General features: G+C 41.6%; 1 protein-coding gene across 8 annotated transcripts in view; it reads right to left on the reverse strand.

Annotated features, from left to right (window-relative positions):
- MBNL2 (muscleblind like splicing regulator 2) overlaps positions 1-25,446 on the reverse strand; it is a 112,623-nt gene that overhangs the window by 31,920 nt on the left and 55,257 nt on the right. For all 8 annotated transcript variants that reach the window (XM_086771311.1, XM_086771301.1, XM_086771355.1 and 5 more), the window contains exons 3-4: positions 3,979-4,143; positions 744-944 (exon numbers count right to left, since the gene is read on the reverse strand). In XM_086771311.1, the coding sequence (XP_086627437.1) occupies positions 744-944; positions 3,979-4,143 (366 nt within the window). The remainder of the gene's footprint in view (positions 1-743; positions 945-3,978; positions 4,144-25,446) is intronic.

Consider the following 25,446-nt stretch of genomic DNA (forward strand, 5'->3'; position numbering starts at 1 on the left):
CTGGTGGGAAAGGAGTTCCTCTTGTTGAGGCCCAGGGAAGACATGCACCGCACCTCTTATGGAGTCTACGAACAGAACGGACAGCCCCCTTAAAAATAATTTTCAAAAATGGGCAGAATGAACACGTTGATTTTCTGAAGAAGAAAGGTGCTCTAAACACTAGCACTTAGGCTTTTGGGAAAGGACATTTATTTCTGCAAGAGCCATTTGGCCTTCTTGTGTTCTCGGATCATGGATTCCACTGAGCTCAGATATGCAGAGGTCCATCAACATCAGGCTGGGGGCTTGACCCCTCAGAGCTGGTAACATTTGACACCTCCATTTGCAGCTCAAGGCTGAAGGGCTATACCATAATATTGATCCATAAGGCTATAAAATTCCCCTAATATCAATGTATAAAAACTGGAACAGAAATAACACTGCAATAAAAATGTGCTTCTTAGATATTTCATCAAGGCATACCTTCACAGGCATGTATATCTGAGGTATTTTGGAGGAGATGAACTTTACTGAACATGAAAATTCATGCTGATATTAAATTTGAGTGAACATACTGTCTTAAAAATAACAGTGCTTAATTACCAGTGGCTGCAAGTGCAGAAATCCTGCCTGGTTACAAGGACTTTTTTTTGTAGCAACTAAATTTAAGCATCATTTCTAAAACAATAGAGTTTTTCCCTCCAGGATCTTTCACACAGCCTAACAGAGGATTGTATTTCTAGTCACGACGGTGTCTACAGTACCTCCAGTTTATCAGTCCTGAGGAGCTTCTGGGTAGCAGTTGAACCGGGGACTGAAACTGGTGGACTTCCAGGAACAATGACAGGCGGCGTGGGTAGGATCTCAGTCGGGACTAAGCCAACTCCCGGTGTTACTGGCGTTAGGTAAGGAGCAAAGCTAATAGCCGTGTTCGTTCCTATTGTGGGACCCACTGGAAACGTGGGCTGCAAAAGGAAAACACAGACCAAGATGAAAAAAACCAACCCCTTAATCAAGAGCTTACTAGTTGTCTTCTGCGTGTTCTTTCTGGCACTGATTCATTTTCTTAATGAAAAAATTTCAAACAGCTGGCAAAACACACAGCATACTCTCTTCTTTTAATCACGTAGCACATTCCAGCAGCACACGAAGAACTGCCTTTGTAGCTCTATTATTGGAAAAAAGGCTGCCGATGCAAAGGAAGCCATACTTTGAACCTGACTCTCTATGGAGGTCCAGCTTACATTGTAGGCTTATTTACACATCTAAAAGCAGAAATAACATAGACTTTATGGCTTTTTCTCAATACTTGTTTTCCTTGGGAAAACAGGCTCTTTTTCAAAGTACCAGATTTCATAGGTGAAGAGTTATTAACTATATTAAAGCCATATTTCTAATAAGAGTATATATAATGAGCTCTTTGGTATGTAACTTCCATCTGTTTGCATGCTGTATTTTGCCACCTCCTGCAATTATACGTTACTACGGCTCACACATCGAAAAACCTCACCTTTGCAAATGTTTGTGTGCTCAGCTGTCACCAGTGGCAAGCAGAATAAATATTATAATCTCAGCTGGACACAATATTTAGAAAGGGATTATTCAGGCTTAGCTAGAGTTCGTCTTACGAAAAAATTTGATTGGAAGGAATGATACGGGACTAAAAGTCTGTTTCTTGCTTTCCTACAGCGAGTCAGTGAAGTCACGACCAGAATAAAGAGCACTTGTGTGATGCTAAAATGCAGCCCTACCAAGGCAGAATGGTGGGTTTGTTACCACCAGCTCCATGGTGGGTGGAGGCAGAACATCACCATAGTCAGACCTGGGAAGAGCTTTAGTTCTGCAGAGCTGACATTTACCCGAGAGAATGAAGCTGTAAGTATAAACGAAGAACAACTATACAGAAAAACAGGACATGTCTCAGATTAGCTTCATTAGAAATTAAGCTCCCAAATAAACTGGCAGCTAGAAATGAACCACACAACAGCAGAACACTAAGGAAAGTCTTGAAAACACTTAACAAAGGAGGAGCGCCTTTCTCATCAGTGTGCCCTGCCTGGCCTCTCCTGGAGAAGGGAAGCCAGCCACACACAGTATGTAGAAAATACACAAGAGAAAGCACAGGAGCTAGAAGGTTTATTTTTGTTTTGTTTTTGTCTTTTTTGTCTTTGGAACCAATTACTAAATTATACATGAATGTGAGTTAGTACCGAGAAGATGCTTTGAGCAGTAGATTAGTCAGGACACCCAGCTGTACGGAAATGGCATTTACCTGCCCTACAGAGTTAAAAGTGAATAATGTTCTGTTTTCATCAGAGATTAAAACTGCTTGATATCAAACAGCCCAGTTTATATGTCAAGTGCGAGCTAAACTCTTTAGAGCATAATAATGACCATTTATACGAAACAATGGTTCAACTATGTTGAGGACAATATATCTTATGTAAAATATAAATAACAGCTTTGCATCAGATACAATTTTAAGAATAAATTCACATGTTAAATTACGTCTATGGAATTTTGTTCCACTTTTTATCCATTTGGTCAAGGCTGAGTCATCTTAATCTGGCAGTTTATGTGAGACAAGAGTAATAAAACCCAGCACTTTTATCACAACAATCAGTACAGAAGGTATATATCAATGAAATTGTAAAGTTCAAATGATGAAATGGGTGAGTAGAAAAAAGTATAACTTTGCCACTCCAATTTTTCTCGTAATACTAAGAGGTGGGATCTATCACCTCACCAAAACTTTTTCTGGTGAAAACTCAAGCAGTAAAAAACCAGGAAATATCAAAACACGCTATGCCAATGTACCAAGATATACTTTGATGAACATGTACCAGAAATTCAGGAACTCCTGACACCCAGTTTTCGTTCATACCTCCCACCTTACAGCAGATGTTTCAATACACTTGAGAAATATATATACAAAAATATATTTGAGAAGGGTATCTGGGGTGAGCTTCCTGTGACCAAATACTGATGTCTTCCTCCAAGATGCTTACACTTGGCTTTTGTGATAGCCCGTGGAAAGACAAAGGCACTTAAAAAAAACAAGCCATCTAATTTGAATGCAGACGTCTGAAACAAGCCAAGCGGATAGTAATTAGAAGTGCCTATGTCTTATGATAAACTATAAATGGACCTTGGAAGCCCAACACAGAAGTTGATGCCAACACTCCAGATGCCTCAAGTTAGAGAAAGAAATCCCACTATAGTGAGATGCCGTACACTAAGCGTTCAGCTTGAGAAAACATCATTAGCAGCCATGTGTGAAAAGTTTAATTCAGATTATTTCCCTAAACATGCTTTGGAAGTCTGGTACAACGAGGAGCTCAACTGCAAAGGCAGCCCAGAGCAACTGATGATTTTAATATACATCCAAAGATGCTGCTCATGCATGCAAAACTCTAGTTTTACGTCACCTTCTGGATTTTAAGTGTCCCAGGCACTATATGCACCACCTGAAGATAAAATGCTGCGTTTGTAAAATGCACGCACCAGGACTTCTGTGTCTTATTCTGGGACACTTCAGATTTCACAAGAGTAACAAAATGCTACCCAGAATGACATTAACCTTTGTCCCTGGTGCCAGGATTAAGTACTATTCAGAGCCATTCAAACCCATAGACTCCTGAGGAACTTTGTATTCCTACTCAAATAGCTTACTAGCAAATTATTATCATTATACAAATTTTCACCTCCAGAAGGATTATAAGTAAAAACCTTGCAAATCTAGACTAAACCTGATATGAATTGAATGAAAGGGGGGAAAAAAAAGAGGCAAAAAATGCAAATTATCCTGGGATAAGAAAATATCTACAGCAACACTCCATTATATCTTCAAATGAACTTATCTCTAGCATCTCAGCAATTCCTTAAGTCAACAGACTGGGACTATTTTTATTGATACTAGTTTAGAGAACTTTTGCAGGTCAATATAGTCTTCTACTTCAACTTTACTTACCATTAACACCACCAGAGAAATATACTTACCACTGGTTGAAGTGGTGTCCCTGGAAACATGAACTGCATTTGCTGGGCAAGCATCGCTGCTGCAGTTTTTTGTTGGATTAGGTTGTTCCTGCCATTGATTTCCAGTTGGGTTTTTAAATGTGTTGGTGGATGAAGGTACTTGCAGTTCTCCCTTGTACAACGACCCTGGAAAAAGAAGTCACACTAATTGGTCTGCTGCTTTTGATGATAGTTTAACACCTTCGAGCAAAATATTACACCATAAACTAAGCAAGAACTAATGAAACGCAGGGTGTTTCCTGAGAACTTTGCAGCAGGCTGGGAGGAGCTGACGGCCTTGAGCTCTGCTTCGGCCTACTACCTCTGATTGATCATCAAGGCTATTAGCCGTGGAAAAAAAAAAGAAGAGAAAGACTTTGAAACAGCATTTTCATTGTTAAGTACAGACCACTGCTATACAACTAATACTCTGAGTATTATCCAGATTGCCTGAACTGCCTCGCACGGTATCTTGGCTAGAGTATCTGGTGTTACCGTAACAGAAACGGTTTTTGTAAATGACATTACACTATGAATAACAAATTTAAACCTTCTTTAAGAGAAATGCAGTTTTTAAGTACATTATATTAAAAATAATTGTGTTTTCATGACAGTAAGTATCTAAAGTGGACACTCTCTGCTTGTGTTCTCTCACACGTTGACCCTTATTCCGGTTCACTGCCTTCTGGCCTCCTGTTTTCATTACATCAGCACAACTTTGAACTATTTCCACTCAAGTATGAAAGAACAGAAGTCAAGCTGGTACTTTTGCAGCCTAAATTTAGAAGCAGTGCATGGAGCCAAACCTGAAGGTACACAGCAAAAGGAAAGCTCCTGATCAACCTGAAAGCAGGAATTTTTAGACAGTTTCAGAAAATAAGAGACAATAAAAATGTAAGTGAGCAGTCACCTCTGAAGTGGCTTGCATTGGAGGAGATGGACATGGAACATATCTCTACAAGCAGTGCACACTGACCAAAACATAGGTAGAGGGGCGTAAAATGCGCTGATACATTTTCCCCAGAAAGGGAAGTCGTAGGGTGTGATAGCTGGACTAGACGACCTTTAAAGGTCCAGCGCTGCTAATAAAGAGTACCTGCTTAACAGTCATATTGGATTCTGGCTGTTGAGTGAACTTCTTTGTTTCAGGTGCACGCAGGACAGGACCTGCTGAGATCAGAAGCTCTTTGATGGCACAGCTTACAAACAGTCCCAAAATTTTAAGAGCTATGACCAGAAAACCTAGAGCATTTGCCAAACGGTGTCTGACATACTCAACTTGAAGAAGCTAAGTTTCCAAAATGAGCCCTTTTTAAAAAGTGCTTTTTAAACTTTCCGTTCACTGGTATAAGGGCTTTACAATTTGTAGCCAAGCAGGAATATCCTCCTATAGCCAAGAGAACATTGAGATCCCTATGCAAGAACACCACGCAGTACACATATACACTGACTCTTTGTACGCACACGCACACACACTGCTACGAAACCATCAGTAGGCTTCCAATGTCCCAGAACAACACTGTTCAATTGCACCTGGCCACTGCTCGGGACTGTGCTAAACAGCAGCAGCCAGGAGTTCAAGAAAGCTAAACACTTAAGAAAAAAAAATCTGTCTTGGTGCTCAGGAACACTTCTTGGTGCTGTTTTAACCTGCTAGGATAGATGCAGCCATTTTCAGGACATTGTGCCTTCCTTCTGACTTCTGTTGTGCAAGTCACTAACTCTGTCTGGTTTAATGGATGAGGAGGGGTAATGGTTTTAAAATAGAGGGAGGTAGATTCAGACTGGATATATGGAAGAAATTTTTTACACTGAGAGTGGTGAAACACTGGCACAGATTGCCCAGAGAGGTGGTGGATGCCCCATCCCTGGAAACGTTCAAGGCCAGGTTGGATGGGGCTCTGAACAATCTGATCTGGTTGGAGATGTCCCTGCTCCTTGCAGGGGGGGTTGGCCTAGATGGCCTTTAAAGGTCCCTTCCAACTCAAACTATTCTATTATTCTATGATTCTAATGAAGTACACAAAAGGAACATAACTTTGTCAGCTAGCACGAGCAGAAACAGAAATAGTTACGATTTGATGGCCACAGAAGAAGGCTGGCTCTTCCATCTGGGTGGAGTAAGGCCTTCACAATGTTAAATCGGAGCACGCTCACCGCAGGCAATGAGTATATGTGTGCTTTTGTGCTGGCCAATGAGACATTTTTAACTCACACCTATCTAACCTTGATCTGTTTTGTACATGAATGGTTCATACAGCAAATTTGAAAATTAAACCAGCAAAATCAAATCAAATGAGTCTACCTGACGGAAATCTCTACCTATGGAAACACAAGTGCTCCTCAAATAAGGATTACAAATAACTTTCAACCACAGTGGCTTTTAAAGAACCTTAAGACTGAAGAGTGCCTTCGGCCAGCCCACCACTCTTACCTCTGAAAGCACACGGCTACTATATCCCATCACTTCAAGCTCTGCAAAGCAACCCACAGTGCACACAAGATTGGTTATTTCAGAAAAGTTTCCAAAATAATCCAACCATACAAAAATGTACTGTCCTCTCTAAACTTATTCATGTCTGTGCCTCATTTACTAGTTTTTTGAGTTCCTGGTTAGCAATGAACATACTATAAAAGAGCTGTGTGGCCCCGCCACGCTACTATAGAAAGCGCTGTAAACAGACCAAGCCTTGTTGAAATTAAATGACCCAAAATAAACCGCAATGGAATGAGCACTGAAAATAGGGAGCAGATTGATCGAGCCCTAGCTACCAAAATTAAATCAATTCTGAGACCAGCTTTCACTTTTTGGACATACAATGGTTGCAGGAAAATGCCTATAAGCAATGTTGCATTCCTTTTTTAACAAATGCTCCATGTCCCTGTGAACTCCTGGATAAGATTAGTTTTAGAGAGGAACTGGGCTGAGTCCCAACTACTCATCACTGCAAGGACAAAAATTCAAATTGGTAGTGTCATCTCAGTCAAATGGGACCCTGGATTTTTTTTTTTTTTTTGTTTATTAAAAAGTCAAACAAGACGTTCAACTGAGATGACAGCACATATCAACCAAACAGCAGAACAGGCAACTGTACGCAACATAGAGGGGCATTCAACATGTTGGTCAGGTCAATGTCTACAGTAAAGAGTCCGTTTTGGATTCTTGCAAAAACCTTATAACAAATATAGAGACAAAACTGAATGCTTTAACTTTAGGATGCACTGATGTCAAGCCTATGGAGTGAGGCTTGGCTCTTCACAGCTCTTAAAACCACAGCAGTTCAGGAACTGCTCCACAGACATTCAGATCCCCAGCGCACAGCAGCACAAAATCTGTCAGTAGGACGAGGCAGGTATCAAGGAAAATAATTGCTTCATACAACGTTTAACCTGCTCCCACATAGGAATCAGAGTCCTGAAACTGAGGGCACAGACAGATTGGTTTGAAACTTGGTCCCTAGAAACTCCTGTCACCCATGAAGCGAAGGTTATCAACAAGCACACCATAAGCTGTTGTGCGCTTCCTGTGTGAGTTCACCCGAAAAAATAAATTTCAACGAGCTGTCTCCTTATCTCCAATGGATAGTAACGATGAACAGACATCAGACTAAATTCCCAGCACTCTGTTACTCTCCTCATCCTGCAAGGATGGTACCTACATCTAACCGTTCATTTCTCCGCCTTTGTCTTCTATGCCTAGCTTAATGAGTAAAGCCACGTTTCAGGCAGGTAATGGAAAGTTTTGGTAGAAAAACTACTTTTCTACTGCTAATTATCCAGACCAGGAACATGCTGCGGCTCACATCAGGGGTGTGCCACAGGTTTTGTTCCAGTACAGAAGCGGGAGAGGGAAAGGGTGCACCAAGGAGCTGGGAACTCCAGCGCCCACCACCCAGGCGCAGCAACGAGAGGCTCCGCTTCTCCAGGGGCAATGGTTTGGGGAGCTGCTATCTGACTGGCTTAACATCAAAACCACATCCTTTAATGAGCCATGTCACACCGCTGACTTTTTTTAAAAAAATCAACAGATTTCCCTGTTAAAAATAATAGATAGTTTGCCTAAAATCAATGGCACAGGACAGCCCAGAGACTGGAGTATATTACAAAGCTAGGTATGTGCTAAGAATTATCATTTTAAAAGGAGGTGAACGCAGAAGTAACACTCCATAACTTGGCATACTGAAATACTAAGAACCCGTTTCATGTCTACAAGCTGTACTGCCACGTCTCTGTCTTGAATATTTTATAAATCCACAGCTTTCTTCAAAATGTTACTATTGCTCTATAACAGTAACAACAATAATAATAATTAATACAGGCCCAGGCTGGTAATTGCTTATGTTTTTACATAAGTTACTTTTTGCTTACTAAAATTACCTAAGTAATTACCTACCACAAGTTAGCTTCCATTTATTAAAATTACCTTCATCTTTCATAAAAATAAGATATTTGAATTACAAAAAAAAAAAAAAAGGCAAACGAATGTTTATCTTTTAAGCTGAGAATCAACTAATGCATCCACAACCATTTCTCTCAGGTACTGACTTCTGCTTTTAAGATGGAGGTCAATACATACTCTTAGCATGCTTATCATAAAAATCCCACTAGTAAATGTAACTGCCCCAATCTATACAGTCAATCCAAAACTGCTGTAAGACACTTTTCTGCAGCACAATGTGGTGGCTTGTTTTTGTTTGGTTTTTTTTGGCCAAAGGAGAGGCTAATTCAGGTTGGAAGGGACCTCAAGAGGTCCCCAGTCCAACCTGCTCAAAGCAGGGTCAACCCTGGGGTCAGACCAGGTTGCTCCAGCTCGGTCTTGGAAACCCCCATGGGTAGAGCCTGCACAACCTCTCTGAGAAATCTCATCTACTGCTCGGCTGTCCCCATGATTAGGATGATTTTCCTCATATTCAGTCTGAACCTGTCTAGTTTTGGCTTACGCCGGCTGCCTCGTGTCCTCCCACCATGCACGGCTGCAAAGAGCTGGGCTGCACCTTTGGACAACCTCCTTGTCCTTGAAGGCTGTTCTTACAGGAGGGGTATCACCATGCAACATTGTCTTGTTGTCTTCTCTTAGTGTGCCTGTCTCAGGTTTGAACCCTGAGGGATACACACTAGGTTTTTTAAACCACACCAGCTAAATTAAGACTTCCCTCTATTTTGGGAAGGCAGCAGCCATGGTTACCTGCCATTCTATCAAAGCAGCAGTGTTATCTATCATCAAACCAATTAAATTATTTATATTTTCCTTAAATAGTTGAAATGGGCAAAGTCTAGCCTGAAGCTGAGCATATAAATCCAACGTTAATTGAGCCAATTTATTGATACTGCCAGTGAGAAATCAGAGCATGCCTCCTTCACCTCACAGCATAGCCTAACATCTGACATGGGACACCCCATCGCCTTCAAAAGACAGGTTATCCGATGAGGAGCAGAAACAGGGAGGCTTGCTTCCTTGCAGATGTCTGTCCCTTGCTCTCAGCCTTACCTCCCAGGGGTGATTCCAGGTCCCCCCACCCACCTGTACTTCCTTCTCCCCCAGAACACCCTCCCACCCCTCCTAACTACAGACCAGGAAACAACTCAGATGATAAATATAACAAGCTGTGCATGTCCTGGAGGGCCAGCCAAAATGTGCGCGCGGCTGGCAGGCCGCGCTCAGGAGCGGCCCAGTGCACGCTCTAGATTTTTCCGTAACGGGGGAGTAATTTGGATCTCTCTCTTCTACCCAGACACTGCTTTTTGCATAACCAGTACGAACTTTGCCACATGTCTTTGAGAAGTCTGCTTCCAGCAACTTCGCTGGAAATTGGCCAAGGTGTTCATAAGTTATTAGGGTGCAAGGATGATGCTGGCAGAATAGTTGCAGATAGTGTAATTATGCAAAACTTGTTTCCTTAAAAAAAACAAACTAAAAACTAACAAATGCAGATGAAACTGTATGATCTCTCAGGATTAAATATGCAGCCCTATGAAAAAAAAAAAAGACTTTCAAGACATGAGTGGTTTTAGAAGGCATCTCAGCAATTGGTTCTATAAGGTCAAAAAGATTTTCTGCTTTCCAGCTAAACACTCTGAAATCCAAACATTTGCTAGAGTTAGAAAAGACACATTAAAATATTTTTCTTTTTTTTTTTTAAAAAAAAAAGTAATAATCATGTGATGCCACAAACACGTCTCTCACTGGAAGAAAAACAAAAAAAAAAAAGGCAATTTTCTGTATCACGGAGCTTCAGCAAACTTGCACATGCTTACAAACACCAGATCACATTTTAATAAACTAATGCACTTGCAACTGTGGGCATGCTGGTTAGCCAGACATCACCTGCTTGACACTGATATTAGATACCTGAAGATATTACATACTGTTCAAACCTTGGCAGAGCAAGAGCTAGCACTGTCTGAAGCGGTGGCAGCAGGCAGCAAGAATAGCCACAGAGACAGCCGTGTCAGCAGCTGTGGAGGTACCTAAGCCCTAAATACTCCTCTGGCAGGGTTTCTGACAAGAGCAGAAACTGTTTCTTCTCCTTTGGGATTCCTCCTCGGCAGTCCCTCAGCAAATTCTGGTTGGGAACGTGTGTGGCCTCATCCAAATCAATTCAACAATTTCACCATTGCATAAATCAGGAACTGCTCAATTCCAATAATCCCGGGCTCCCTGGAGCTAAAAATAGACCCAGTCAATAGAAGGGCAGGGTATTTTCAGATCCTGGAGCTTCTGCTCCTGTCCGCAGACAGCCACACTAATGCTACCACACCAAAATACCCAGTTCAAATGTTATTTTTCAAATGCAGAAATGCCAAAAAGGAAAAAAAATCTAAAGAAAACACCGATTGTATATTCATATGCACAGAGGGAGGAGTCCTCTTGTTCTACAGGACTTGCATTTATGCATGTGTATTTTAGTACGTGAATTATACTGTGTATTTCAGTACATGAACGCTCAATCTTCAACAGCACTTTCAACACTCAAGGAAAACCACTAGACTTCAGTTTGGACTGAGATAAAAAGTATTTTCCATCTAGCATCACAATGTGGGAATTCAATTTTCCTATGCAGGTCTCTCTGCTTCCTAACTTCTCACAGAAAGTATAAAAAGCTACTACATCTCCATTAAAGCATTCCCTTTGCACTTGCTGTGAATATGTACTGCCTCACACATTTTGTAGGACTACACATGCCCATAGAGTTAAGCATATGTGCAAGGACTTAGGGGATTTAGTTAAGCCTTAAGAATGACTAGTCAGAGATTTTTTAAAATGTAACTTAGCATTTTATTTCTTCCTTAAGGTATACAAAAATCCTTCAAATGTTTTTTTTTTTCAATTTTGCATAATTTCACATCCAGAGTATGTTGACTTGCAAATATGCATGCTTAGGAAAACACGATTCCTTTAGCCTAAGTGGAATCGTGTCTAATTTTGTAGAAAGAAATGGAGATCAGAGTAAGATTCCATATCTTGAAAATGAGACATATTTGAATGATTTGAGAAAAAGAAAATTAATTTCAAAAGGATTAAATTGTACTAGTAACAGAAATACTAAGCTTTTTATGGAGAGTTCAAATGCATCAAACTTCATTTGTTGCCACACATCTTACCAGCACAAAGACCTAAAGGAAAAAATGTATTTCACAAAACTACAAGCATCTCTTATATTACACTTGAAACATTTCAGCTGTTGGATCTGTCTTCCTGGAAAAAAAAAAAAAAACAACAACAAAAAAAAAACCCAAACAAAAACTACCAACAAAAAAAAACAACTTAGAAACTTTGCTGAGAAATTAATTCTGCATTTCTAAAGGCACCTTGCAAGTCCGCCCACCGAAGTTAGTGAGTGTGCATACATATTTATATGCACCTACACACTTCCGTGTCAAGAAGAAGTAGAAGGCAAATTCACTTTCTTACTTTAAAGCAGAAAAGGAAAAGCAGGCAAAAAAAATCTCAGGTGACTTCAGCTTGATTCAGTTTCCAACAAGCTAAGAGAACCCATTAGCTGTTCTTCTAATGATTTGAATTATTTGTAAGAGACCAAAAGCTGGTGAAATAAAAATGATGATTTTATTCATAAAGTTAGAGAACAAGAACTGCCTGTAACTGACAGAAAAAATAGAAAAATACTGAAGAAAAATGGAAGTCTTACAAAAAGATGGAATGTCTAAATGATGTAAGAGCCTTAACACTGAAGACTTAATAGGAGACAGTTATTTAAATGGAAAAAGACAAAATGTTCTACTGAAGAGCACATTTGCAATGCACGATGAGCTCCAACTCTCTCAAGATGGTCTTTCAAACAAATGTTGAGAAGGATGGCTATAGAGAATGGTTTAATAATTTGCTTTGCAATATCAAGGAAAGTGTACTCAATATTAAATTGTTTAGAACAGAAAGAACTCAAGCAGATATTGCAGATGCAAAGAAAAAAGAGACACTTATGAAATTGTAAGTCATTTGACAATCATCCTCAAGATTACTTTAACAAATAAGACAAACAAAATTCAGACAAAGAAACAACAGTTTAAACTAGTATCAATTTATTTTATTTCTGTGTTTACTGCCTTGAAAATAATTTGAGAATAATAGGGAAATAAAAATTATTTCTTCCCCAATTACATAGCTCCTTTTTCTTTTTCTTTTCACATTTCCCCCCCTCACTCGCACTGAAAATCTAAACCAGTTATTTTTATCTTAGCTTCATGTTTGGCTACCAGCGTCGATCAGTGGTACATCACAAGCAACTGTGGACAACCCTTGAAATAAATCTTCACTCTAAAATACACAGGCAACTTCCATGGAACGAGAGGCAGCCAACACGTAGTACCGGGGAAGACTCCTACGGAACGAACACAAAGAAAGCAGAGGGAAGCATGATCTCATTTAGTTAAAATTCCTCAAATGTCTGATTTCTATTACATGGGTGGTGAGACTCTTCACAGAATGTGAAGTCGCCTTGTGCAGGGCTCTACCAAACATACAGCTCCTCCCATGGAAGGACCAGATGCAGCCTCCCATGCAACTCAAGATGGGTTGCAGTAGCAGAGTGGTGATTTAAGCCCTCCCGAGTCTGCCCGTTCAGAGAAGCCAATGTACTCACAGATTCTTGCATTATAAAAAAAAGATGTCTAAAACCTTTACGGAGTCTCACAACACAGCATTACACGCAGTTAACTGACGGCTGGGCAGCTTTAACGCACCCATTCATCACAAAGACTGAGTGTTTTCATGGAAGACAGAAGAGAGCTGTGTAAATTGCAGGTGGGATTACACGGTAACTCAAGGTGACACAGATTTTTTGCTGGTAAACAACGTACTCCATCATTAAGTTTAACTTGACTGAACTGTAGAAGAAGAAGATAAGAGCTTGCAGAGAGGCAATTTTCTTTAACTTTTCTCAGTATCTCAAGAGCAGACAAAAACAGCCATTCTACAAGTAAAGCCACTAAAGGAAGGTAAGTTGTTCGACTGCAGGTCTCTTGGCAAGAGAAAAGGCAACAGCGGTGTAGGCGACGAACAGCAGAAGACCAGGCAAGAAGATGGGCATGGCATGGCACCACTTCCTGACATACCTCTTTCCTCATCTCCTTTACAATTCCCATAAAAGCCTTCAAATAGACATATGCTGACTTCAGTGTAAGCTTGCTCATATCAATAGGACTAAGATTAAACTCCCTTGGTTTGGAAACACTACTTTGCAGTGAAAAGGTAGGCAAAGATAAATGCAGAACTGACAGTCAGGCCCTGAGACATGTTATTTCTCTCTTGGTGGCCGGTGAAGTTAAGCCACCATGTCTCAGCACACGGACTACACATCCTACAGCAAGCCACCTGCCCAAGGGAGCCTTTAGGAGATGCTTAATTTCAGAGTTGCAGTGAACCAAAAGAGATTTGGAAAAGACCTGTTATTTGGAAGAGTCCCAAGGTCACCAGCACAATCTAGCAAGTCTGTTATGTACCAAGGGGCCCCACCGGTGTGCTATGGACAACTGTGGTCCTAACGTACTGAGAGCAAGCGACCACCTTGGCCACTGGCGTGTCACAGCCCCCAGCTCTTGAGCTGGATGCCCAGCATCCACGAACTGCTACCGGGGGGGGACCTGATCCACCATCAGTGAGTCCCTCTGCTGCTCCTTGCACTTTCGCCCTGGCCATGTCACCCTGTACCTGCCTGCGCGCCGAACAAGGTGCCCGGCCTCCCAGTCTGACTGGGGCTTGCTGGGCCTCTTCCTTGTTGGGGATTTCACACTTTCTTGGCCAATCGCTTTACAAACAAAAGGAAAAAGTGAGAGCCGAGTAAAATACAGAAGTGGCTGTGGACACCTCCTGTAATTGCAGAGGTGAAAAGCATGCTGCCTCGTCCCTCTGCAGAGGAGGAGCGTTCACCCGTCCTCAGCGGCAGCGCTGGAACTGCAGCTGCATCATTAATATATCATTGACTTTGCTCCAGGGATGAGCCAGCGAGGGCTGGAGTCTGACACCAGCTCTCAGCACATCAGAAAGTTGCTGAAAACATACAGAAACTTCTCGGTGTTTTAGAAACTCCATGTGTTTGGAACAGTATTAAAAAGCCCAAATCAAAGAAAAAACTCCTAAAAATGAAAATATGTTTGCATTTCCAAAGAAAAATCACACACAAAATCCCCTGTACTATCCATAACCTCATGAGAAGTGGCAAATAAATTAGCAAGATGAGATGAAAATACATCATATCACTATCACCTACAGAGAGCAACCAAGTGTGCCCAACCTGAAAGGCAAAACTTAAGCAGGCACCTTTCCTAGCCTCTTCCACACCCAGTCCATGCTCCTCCTCTTCTGGGAACTGGTTTCTTAACATGAGTGATATGTTTCAGTTTCTATCTTTTCTTGCGGTCTGACGCACCTCGGATTTCCCTCTTCTGGGAACGGGGAAATCAGCACTACTAGCAAGGAGGGGCAGTGAGACCCCTGCCCCGAAGCAGCAGGACATGAGAGTTATCAGTGAGAAACACCCAGAGAATCCACAAACTAGATTAGTTTTTTTTTTTTAAAAAGGGGGGGAGGGGAGTGCCAAGAGGTCCAGAAATTCAAGCAAGAGGAAAGAATGAAGCCCTGCCACCCCAGTAGCCCAAAACCTCCCTTTTCTTCTTGCTGAAGAGCTATCTGTCTTCCTCCACTTGGTATTAGGAAGGTTCCAGAAGATCTAGCAAAAATAGCAAGAGGTATAATGCAGTTACATTTATCTCAAATGGTAGCTTACAGAATTAGGCAGCTAAATCATGGTTATGAGAAAAGATAAGACACATTAGGATGTCTTATTACCTTCCCTGAATGCTACATTCATCTAAGTACAAGAATATGTGATTGTGGTCTTGAGAGTGCTTATACCTTCTCAGTACTGTGTTGAAAGAGCTGATAATTATTCTCTTCCTTAAAGCACTGACTAAACAAAATTCTAGGTTAATCTCAAATTAAAATACTGCCTCTACCTTTTCTAAGGCGTATATCCATGATTTTCAGGGGAGCACTCACACCAGACTCACTAACATTTATTACACTGCAATGACATTGTCGCTGTATTCTGATGTCCATGGTACCTGTCTTCATCAGTGTTGAGAGCAGATGCGGTGGTACCAACCTCAGTTACATAGAATCCTAGAATGGTTAGGGTTGTAAAGGACCTTTAAAGGCCATCTAGTCCAACCCCCCTGCAAGGAGCAGGGACATCTCCAACCAGATGAGGTTGCTCAGAGTTCGGTCCAACCTGGCCTGGAATGTTTCCAGGGACGGGGCATCCACCACCTCTCTGAGCAACCAGATCCAGTGTTCCACCACCTTCATTGTAAAAAATTTCCTCCTTATGTCCAATCTGAATCGCCTTCCTTCTGTTTAAAAACAGACTGCATCTACTACTTTACACAGCCTTCTTTCCCAGACGGTCAAATGGTATTTCTTTTAACCCTGACAGTCAGTGGGTAGTAGTACTCTAACACAAGTTCATCTATCTCCTGGCCTGAATGCAAGATACTTACTTCCTTTTAGGCCTATCCATAGGGCTGGCTCTATAGGATCACATTAGGAATGGCTCCATTAAAATTACTAACGGATTTCTTGGTCTTCTTGTGAGACCAGACAGCATTACTCCCACTCTACACAGAATAAACTGAGAGCAGATATGGTTAAAGAGTGGAGAAGTGCCTGCAGTTTTTGGCTGCAGATCTCTGCCCTCCTTCCACTGTGCTGTTGCATCCGCATGGCACATGCAGCTGCTCAACCAAACTCCTACTGCTCTTGGGTTTTGGGAGTCCAGCCGCCTAAGGGCTAGCGGTGAAGCTGCCAGTTTTGGGGACTTGCTTGCTGGTTTCCAGAGGAGCAGTAAACGCCTGACCAGGAGGCCAGCTCCTGCCAACTCCGACACTGCCCGCCTTGCTTGCTGTACCGGCACCCTTTAGATGGAGACTTGACCTCCTCCACGTGCCATCCCCTCTCCAGAAAGCTATCTGTGATGTGCACCCACTGAGGCAGAGGAAAATACAAGGCTGAAAGATAGCCCACACTAAAGTTACCTGGACAGCACATCTCCGACACGTTTTCCTCAACTTTTGGCTCCCACTCAGTTCACCTGGGCAAACTCCCACCTTGTCCCAGCTCTCCTCTTCCTCTGCCTCTCCTCACCTTTGCCATCGCCTCTTCCCTGCTCCCCGCTCCCAGCACCAGCACCTGACACCGAACGGAGCAAACACAGAGAGAGCTGTGCTTGGTCCTCACTGTGAAGCAAGCTCAGCGCACACGGAGCCCATCTGATCCGCACGCCGGCCTGCACATGGGCTCTGCTAGGCATGCATGGATGGCGAGTTTTCACACCTACAGAATGGCCAGATTTAGGTGGAATTCCACAAAAATAGCATAAGGCAAATTATTGACATCAGAGCACCCCTTCTGCTGCTAGATCTCGAGGTTCAGCTTCAGAAATCAAGCTTATGGTTGAAACAATTTTAAGAAACATGTAAAAAGGAAAAACAAGGTATTTACATCTCAGCTGTTTCTCAAAAATGGTTCACAGTGTTTCAGCGAAACTTTAAATAAACACTCTGAGTCAGTTACTCATATGTTTCAGCCCAGATAATTGCATTTTGAGAGACTTACAAACCGCAGAAAAGGAGGATATTATTTGGAAAGTGGTAGGCGAGATTAAATCCAGGTGATGATGATGGCACAATGTTGGTAATAAAACACTCATGCCTGCCTCATCAACACACCCGACCAAAGGCTAATGATCGCAGGAACTCCAAGCACTTATGGAGAAATAAAAGTATTTAAACACAATGACAGTAAACAAAACATTCAGTAACATGTTAAAAATGAAATCTGGATCATTTGTCCAGAAATACTTTCAAGCAAGTAGCCTTTATGTGTCCCAGCTGATGCACTCCACAGACAAAATAAAGAGTTGCCAAACAGCATTTTGGAGAACATAATGCCGATAAGCATATAAACATCGTTTCAAGACAAACTCTTTGTTATATTTCAAATTGCATCAAGAGGGATTGTGTACTAGCATACCAAGTCTTTCCAGTGTCACAGCAAAGCCTTAATGATCTACACAGAAAGAAAAAAAGTTATGACCACATGCCTTGAACAAGGACTTCTCTGATTTGTTTTCTTCAGCATCTTGAAGAGGATACCTTCCCACTCTAACTCGTAGCATATAGAAGAGGTCCATCAAGTATTGACAGGCTATTATGAGATCTACTCTAAAATACGCAAACCCACTTGGATAAAGGAACCACCTTTGCGACTTGTTCTTCTTTCGCCTTAAAGTTTCTACAGGAGACAAGCAGGCTTCCCTGCAACACTGACAAACTGACTGCTCTCAGCGTCTATCTCCTGGAAGCCTTCACAGGTTTGGCACCGCTCTCATCCGTTTCTCAGGAGAAACTAACCTCTGAAATACTGTTCTCCAAACAGGAACCAAAGGACCACATAATTTACAGCTTTCCTTTGTGGGTGAAGTGTTTTCACTGCCTGTACCTTATCTGAGCAGCAGTCACAAGGCAGAGACTCCCACCAAACATCTTTTTGTCAAATGCTTCCCTTTGTTTGGGTGCCAAGGAGGAAGAGGCAGGAGGCAGTCAGAAGCCAAGGGCACAGCCAAGGCTTCCGTCACTGCTTTCTATGCCAAAGTGGCAACAACAACCAAGTAAGAAACTCTAGGTGAAGATTACACCACCTGCGGTCAACAGACCTTCTCCCTCTCTGCTCCTGAGCAGCAGTGGAGAGAACATAAGCACCTCCTCTCTGGAGCAGGATGGAGGAGAAGACCACAATCACCAAGTCCTCAAAATTGCACACAGACTTTGAGAAAGTATCCGGCTCACCACCTGGCCTGGCAGCACGGCTGAACCATGTCTTCATCATTCCCAGGAGGACCATTCAGCACAGCTACATTGCAGGACTTTGGTTTAAATATTTTTTAATAAATGTCACAAGGCTGAAGAACATATTAAACTAAACTCCACAAACCAAACCAAGGTTTTATGGAAAAAAAAAGGCATAATGATCTCATGCTTTTCACAAGAGTAGTTCTTTCATAGCCAGGAACCATGAAGTATTTGTTTCTATTTTCTATTTTTATTTGTCCGATATGCACACCATAAAGCAATTACAATTGCATTGGCAGATCACATTCAATGTGAAAGACATTCAGGTTAAAATGCAGTATGGTGCGAAATGTTAATCATAATTGAAACAATCTTGATTCAGATTTTTCAAAAAGCCTTTGTAACTGCACACAGTCTGGAAAATAAGTATTTAAATGGCCAAATCTGTGTTTTTTTCCCATCCTGCTGCTTTTCAGTGAAGAAAATTTGTGATGGATGAGTACCATTCATCAGGAGAAATAGTCAAAACATGAGATCACTAACCAGCATCTAGACAGGGTTTAACCAACTCCTTTTTTTAATCACTGGGGATTCAGTGTCTGGATGGAGAGAGGGCGGAAGGGAGTTTAGACGATTCTATGAATTTAACACTAGCATATTAAAAACATTTTGAAACATTTAACCATTTTAACCAGCCTGTAGCGCCTAGCAATATTAATCATGGATTTCCAGTACAGCAGAGCAAGGACTCTCTCAACCAACAGTGACCGCACGAAGGTTGGCATACATAGCACGAAAAGTTATTTTGCCATGTTAGCCAGACAAAGACAAGAGTTAGGTTTTCTTTGTGAAATACAATGTAAAATCATGCCCAAAAGATACAAGCCGTTATTTATCTCCTGCCAGTCATTCACAAGGCAGCCTATAAAATATCACTCTTCAGGCTATTAAATCCCTATGCTATATACTACTCAGTAAACAAATAAAACAATGAAAGCAAAAAGAAAGATCTACTTTCAAAGATGTTTTCACATCTTCAGGCCAGTCTTGGGGGCACGTAAGCTGCTCTGTAGGGGTAAGTATCACAGTACCGATAAACATAGTAAGGGAACCTAAAACTCATGAGGGATCCTCTGGAAGACCGATGAGCCAGATGGAGCATCTTCACATGACGGCAAAGCTCTGACCCTAGGCACTGCCAAAGAGATTGCAAGCACACAGGTAAAAGATGTGGGAGGCTGGAAGGATTGCATTTATCTCCCCTCATTGGTAGGAAAGCCACACACTATAGCATATATGGATTATGTATACAGGCAGACCAATCACGTTGAAAAAGTGGTATTTTTATAAGGGTATCTCTATACTCCTAAAGATATGGTCTCTGATACCAAGATTGCTCTGGAGATGAGTTAAACATGAGTGCACCCTCAGCACGTCATTATTAGCTTTACAGTTATGTAGTTCCTAAAAGAGGGTAGATTTAGACTAGACATAAGGAAGAAATTTTTTGCAATGAGGGTGGTGAAACACTGTAACAGGTTGCCCAGAGAGCTGGTGGATGCCTCATCCCTGGAAACATTCAAGCCCAGGTTGGATGAGGCTCTGAGCAACCTGATCTGGTTGGACTAGATGACCTTTAAAGGTCCCTTCCAACTCAAACTATTCTATGATTCTATGAATATAGTAAATAATCTCAATCTTACTTGTCAGCAACTTCAGTAGAAAGGAAGAAACTGCCAATGGGGAAAACATATTTTAATAAATTTTAAATTGACATTAAGACTACAGCAGTGCTGTTAACATTTTTAAAGAACATTGTCTCCTCCCGTAGATGTCACTGGGCTTTTTATTTATTATTTTACTTTAACATTCCACACTGAAAGCCCATGTTTCATCAGCAAGTATTTATCTGAGTTCTCCTCAGCAACTGTAGTCCCAGTCTCAAAGTTTCAGTGAATAGAGAATGCCAAATTAGCTTTAAATGTCAACTCTGCTTTGAGAAGAAGAAACACAGTGAATTTTAGAGGTTTCGAGGCCTCAACAGTCATCCTATGTACAGCCACCTACCATACTGTAGACCATGCTTTATTAGTTTTCCCATGCTATAATCCAGAGAACAATGAAACAGAGAGACAGCAAAGAATGGGGATGCATGCCTGAAGGATTTCCTTGGATGGCTGTATTTAACAAATAAAATGTTCAGTTTTAACTCGTTGAGGAATATTTGATTAGCATATCACAGCAAAACCAAAGAAAAGGTAGGAGCTATGAAAACCTTTCCAAACATCAAAAAGAAATGAAACAAGCTTATAGAGTTGCCCGCAAGCAAACAATTTCTGGAATGTACTGGGGGAAGCAAAGGAGAATCCCACAACAAAGGAGATTGCAAAAGCCAACCCAGTTTAACAAGTGGAATTACCAGTTTAGAGACTAGAGGGAAACAATGCAAAACCACCAGTAAGTCTGATACAAAGAACTTTTCTCAGCATTTAAAAAAAAACCCCGACATAAAGGCCAACATAAAGGCCAATGCTAGGTAATTAAATATGGCTCTCTGGAAATACAAAGCCTTACACAGAGTTGTTAACCCCTTATGGAATACCAGAATTAATAAGGAACTGAAGGTCTCAGAGTAAAGCTGAACAATTTTAGATACATCTGATCACAGTTGGAAAATGTTAAGCTATTTGAGTACCAGACAACAATTTATATATCATCAAACAGCTGTCTGCCAATTTATCATGTACTTCTTGCAGACACACAAAGAGCTGATAACCTATGAAGACCTCTAAAACAGGATTCTGATGCTTCAGATCTACCTTTTATGCCTGCTATTAAACTCACATGCACACTAGACCCTAGATGTGCAATGAAGTATTTTTCAGCTCTCTCTGACCATAGCTAAGATGACCGATGACAATCCTGCTACAATGGAAACGTGATGCCTACCGCTGCTCTCCAACACTCTAAAAAACCCCACAAACCTCCTAATGCCGCATGGGAGCACAGGCATTTGCCAGTCTGGGAATGAGAGAGTCATTTTGCGACATTTCCCCATGCCCATGCATGGCAGCGAGCTGTCTACAGAGGCCAGTGGAGTCCCTCAGCTGTTGGATACCACACCGTACTCCACAGCAATATTCAGTGCCCACAGTTCCCAGTGTCTCTTCCCACATGGACAGAGGGATCATCCAGGATGGCTCTCAGTAGCTGCACTGGGAGGTGTGGGATTGCTGGTGCTGTCTAAAAGCCAATGTCCATCTCTGAGGACCTAGCAGAAAAGACGGCCAAGAACTCTACCCAACCCAACCCCCTCACCTTAGCACTGGTCGATTCCACAAAACATGAGGTGGGCCAGTCTGAGCTTGTGTGTTCAAATAATTAGTTATCCATAAGCATCTATCTAATGGTCTTCAGATAAGCATCATCTTCTGTTTGGAAAGGTAGCTTATACACAAAACAAACTCCATCCGGTCTTTTCTTTTGCTCATGCTTATGAATAGACTAGGGGCTAACACTAATATTCATCTGTCTCTTCAGCTTCCCTATAATAAGAAAAAAAAAATCATATTCCAGAAGTTTTTTTTTCTTTAAACCTAAAATAAAAATACATGTTGGCATTCCTTAAAATGAAAGTACTTCAAGGACAGTGGAGTCAGATAAAAATATATTGCCTGTTGGCTAGTTCACCATCACCGGAGAAGTGAAAACCGCTGTTCCAAGTACTGCAGCCAGGAAGTATTTAGGACAGATATTCAGCCAACTTCAACTAACTCCTGAGCAACAAGTCAACAAAGCCCAGTATTTGCAAACGCTCTGACAATTTATAACATAAGGGTCAAGGTTTTAAAAACTTCTAGCTTCTTTCAAAAATACAAAAAAGAACATAAAAGTAGAAGGCAAACACATGAAATGATAAAATTTAAAAAAAAAACCCCAGTACGTGACAAACACTAACCTTGGCGAAAATAATTAAATCAGATGACAGTGCACATAACTATAAAATCAGTTCTGACGACTAAATGAGTACAAGCACAGTTAAAGTAAACTAAAAGTCTAACTTTGATTTCCAAATGTAGAATTTGGTTGAAAATTCTGTGAATATAAATCCTAATCCCAGGAAAACAGGAAAGCTTTCACCTTTATAAATGGACACATAACCAGGCAAGATTAATGCCTGGAAACCTTAAAAGACTCCAAGGCTACCATTGCAAAAGTGTCTTCATTAGTCCAGGGTCACTAATAACAGTATTGCTATGTTTCGCAGCCACGTCTGGGCTCCTTGCACCAAACCACAAACCTGTTACTGACTTCACTGGTATCCTAATTAAGAGTACAAAAGAAATAAACATTATAAAGCAATAGAGCTCACATTTCTATGTCTGCTTCCTAAAAAAAAAAAAAAGAATACAGTAACTTTTTGTTATTCTACAAATTACTAGGAAAAATATTCAGTGATGAAAATTAATGTTAAAACATAAAAGTTTCAAAAAGAACGTGTGAAAGGTTTTAGTTATGGGCCCTTAAAGTTTTACTAAACCTACTATTTAACAAAACATTTACCATCTACAGTTTTGATAAATGATTATGGAATTTGGAAAAATCCCCAGTTCTCTCCTATTCCCCTTCCTCAGCAGCGGCAACAACAACTACCACGTCTCGGGTAGATTTTGTTCCCCTCTGACATCCCTTTTCTCCCCTCCAGGGTGCAAGCTGGGGTAGTTCCCCTCTTTTCCCTCTCTTGGGGTCTCTTCTCTTCTCCTCCTCAAACATCCAGACCTTCTGCAAGTTGCACATTTTATTGCAACTGACGCTTACTGCCTCTGCGCTTGGCAGGTTACAATTAGGAACACTTCTGTAATTACGTAGATGAGCAGTTGTACACCTCTGAATTTGTCTTCATAGTCTCAAGAGCAAACCGCAGACTTCACTTCTCAAGAGCCACTGCAGCCGCATACAAGTAAATAAATAAAAATCACTTTTTCTGACAAATGATTCAGCGTTTAAGAAAATAAAAACAGCTGCACTGTGTTAGACCAAGGTCCATCCAGCCCAGTATCCTGTTTCCAAAAGTAGTCAGGAGCAGATGCCTAGGGAGTAGTGTAAGAACAAGGAAACCATTTAATGATATATATTGAAAATATTCTTCACATATCCTTGATGGAAAACAGAGATGGAGTTTTGACAGAAGAGGGAAAAAAAGCAAAAGAAAACAAAAAGTCCAACACACACACCCTCTGCAAAAGCATGAAGCATTCCTTTCAAAACAAAAAGGGAACTAAGGGAAGATAAATCTTTCAGATTTCATCATTCTTTAGGAAAAAAAAAAGCCCTCAGGAGCAAGAAAAACACAGAATCTCATTTGCTATTTGCAGAGACAGTGCAAACGCATATTGATGCACATCACTGGATAGATAATTTTTAAGAACCCTTGACTATGAGCATCAACGGCTTTTCTCTTGCAAAAAGGTCCTCATCAAAACCTACAGGTAGGTTTTTACGTCGTGGTATCACAGTTGAGAGGTCCCAAAGTATTTAAATTAACGGATTTATAAAGATAGCTTCAAAAAGAATATTCCTCAGACAGGGGGAAAGCCTGTTCCACTTAGCTCCCGAGGTAGGGGAACAACCATTAAGGCAACATGATGGAAACCAGCAAAAGAAGCTGCACTTGGAAAAGTACAGAAAACTTGGGAAGAGTGAAGTGTCCCATGAAATCAACTGGAGGTTTATGATGGGCTTAGCTGGACACAGTCGCAGGAGAAGTCATCCATGGGGTACAAAGGCTGGAGGGGCTATAAAGTCACAAATGCAGAAACTAACTGCTTTGACTACACTGTTAAGCTTCGTATCTCTGGACACCAGATCTGTGTTTTTCAGAAGCTCCAGATAAGCTAATGAAATGCGCCGATGACTCAAGCTCAATTGGCAATGGGAAGAGAGAAGAATCAGGGTATGACAGAAGATTACGACCTTGAAATCCAGAGAATGAGAACAGTATGAAAGAACAAAGTATTTCTAGCCAGCGACATGAACCCCACACATCAGTTCAGACAGAGATAGGAAGGAATTTGGCTGCAACCTGGGAATAAAGCTGGCCGTGCCAGAGGAGAACACCATGGATGCTTTGATCAACCCCTGACTGCTGGTGGAGACACCGGTGTGACAAACCGTGGAAAAGGCAATCATAGCCCCAAGGATGCCTCAAACAAGGGTTGTCTAGGAAAGGCAGCAAGCTCCTGTGGCAAGGCTGCTTCTCTCGCAGAGAATCTCTACTTGCAATGCTGCGTGTGCTTCTGGTCAGCAACATCCAAATAAGACGGATTCGGCCTGGAGCAGGCATGGGTGAGGGCTGCTAAGGTGACTCAAGGAAATGAAAGCCTGTCTTACAAGCAAAGAAATAGAGTGTGCTGGGTATTTTTGGCTGAGTAAAACAAAACCTGGTGGGGGGGAGGTATGCCTGTTTCCAGTGAACGTTCTGGGAGAAGCTGGGGTGGCAGGGGAGGGGTGGCGGGAAGGGGGAATGCTGTTGCTTCAGCTGCAGAGTAACAGTGGCATTCAGCTGAACGGAGGTACACTGGCACTGAATAAATCCACGCTGCAAATGAGAAGAATGCACACAAGAAGTGAAGATATAGGAAAGTCTTCTGATGGAAGCAGGAAAAAAACTCCAAAAAAACCCACTCATGTTCAGTATGGAGATTAGTAAATAACTTCAGCGAGGAGGTGATGTGGCTGCCTGTGATAAAAAACAGCATAGAAATCCCTGACTTCCACAACTCCCTCAAGGCTATCTTTCTAATCTGTCATTAATAAAATGACACCTTAGCATGAAAACAAAAATACTGTCTGCTTGATAGGTTTTGAGAATCTTTGGTATGCCTTATTAAAAAAAAACAACCTGGGAATGAAGTCTCACTCCCTGCGGAGCAGACGTTAGCCTCTTCCAGTGCAAATCAGCACTTGTAATCCACTCTCGGCAAAGCCTTCAGTGTAGTGCCGGGCTGTGGGTGCAGCTGCGAGGTGGCCAAGAGATGCCGCTTGCTCAAGGGGGCTCTCATGCAACCTGCCTCCACTTTGGGGGCCCAA

The sequence above is a fragment of the Chlamydotis macqueenii genome, chromosome 1 (assembly GCF_036417535.1).
Source record: "Chlamydotis macqueenii isolate bChlMac1 chromosome 1, bChlMac1.mat, whole genome shotgun sequence".
NCBI lineage: Eukaryota > Metazoa > Chordata > Aves > Otidiformes > Otididae > Chlamydotis > Chlamydotis macqueenii.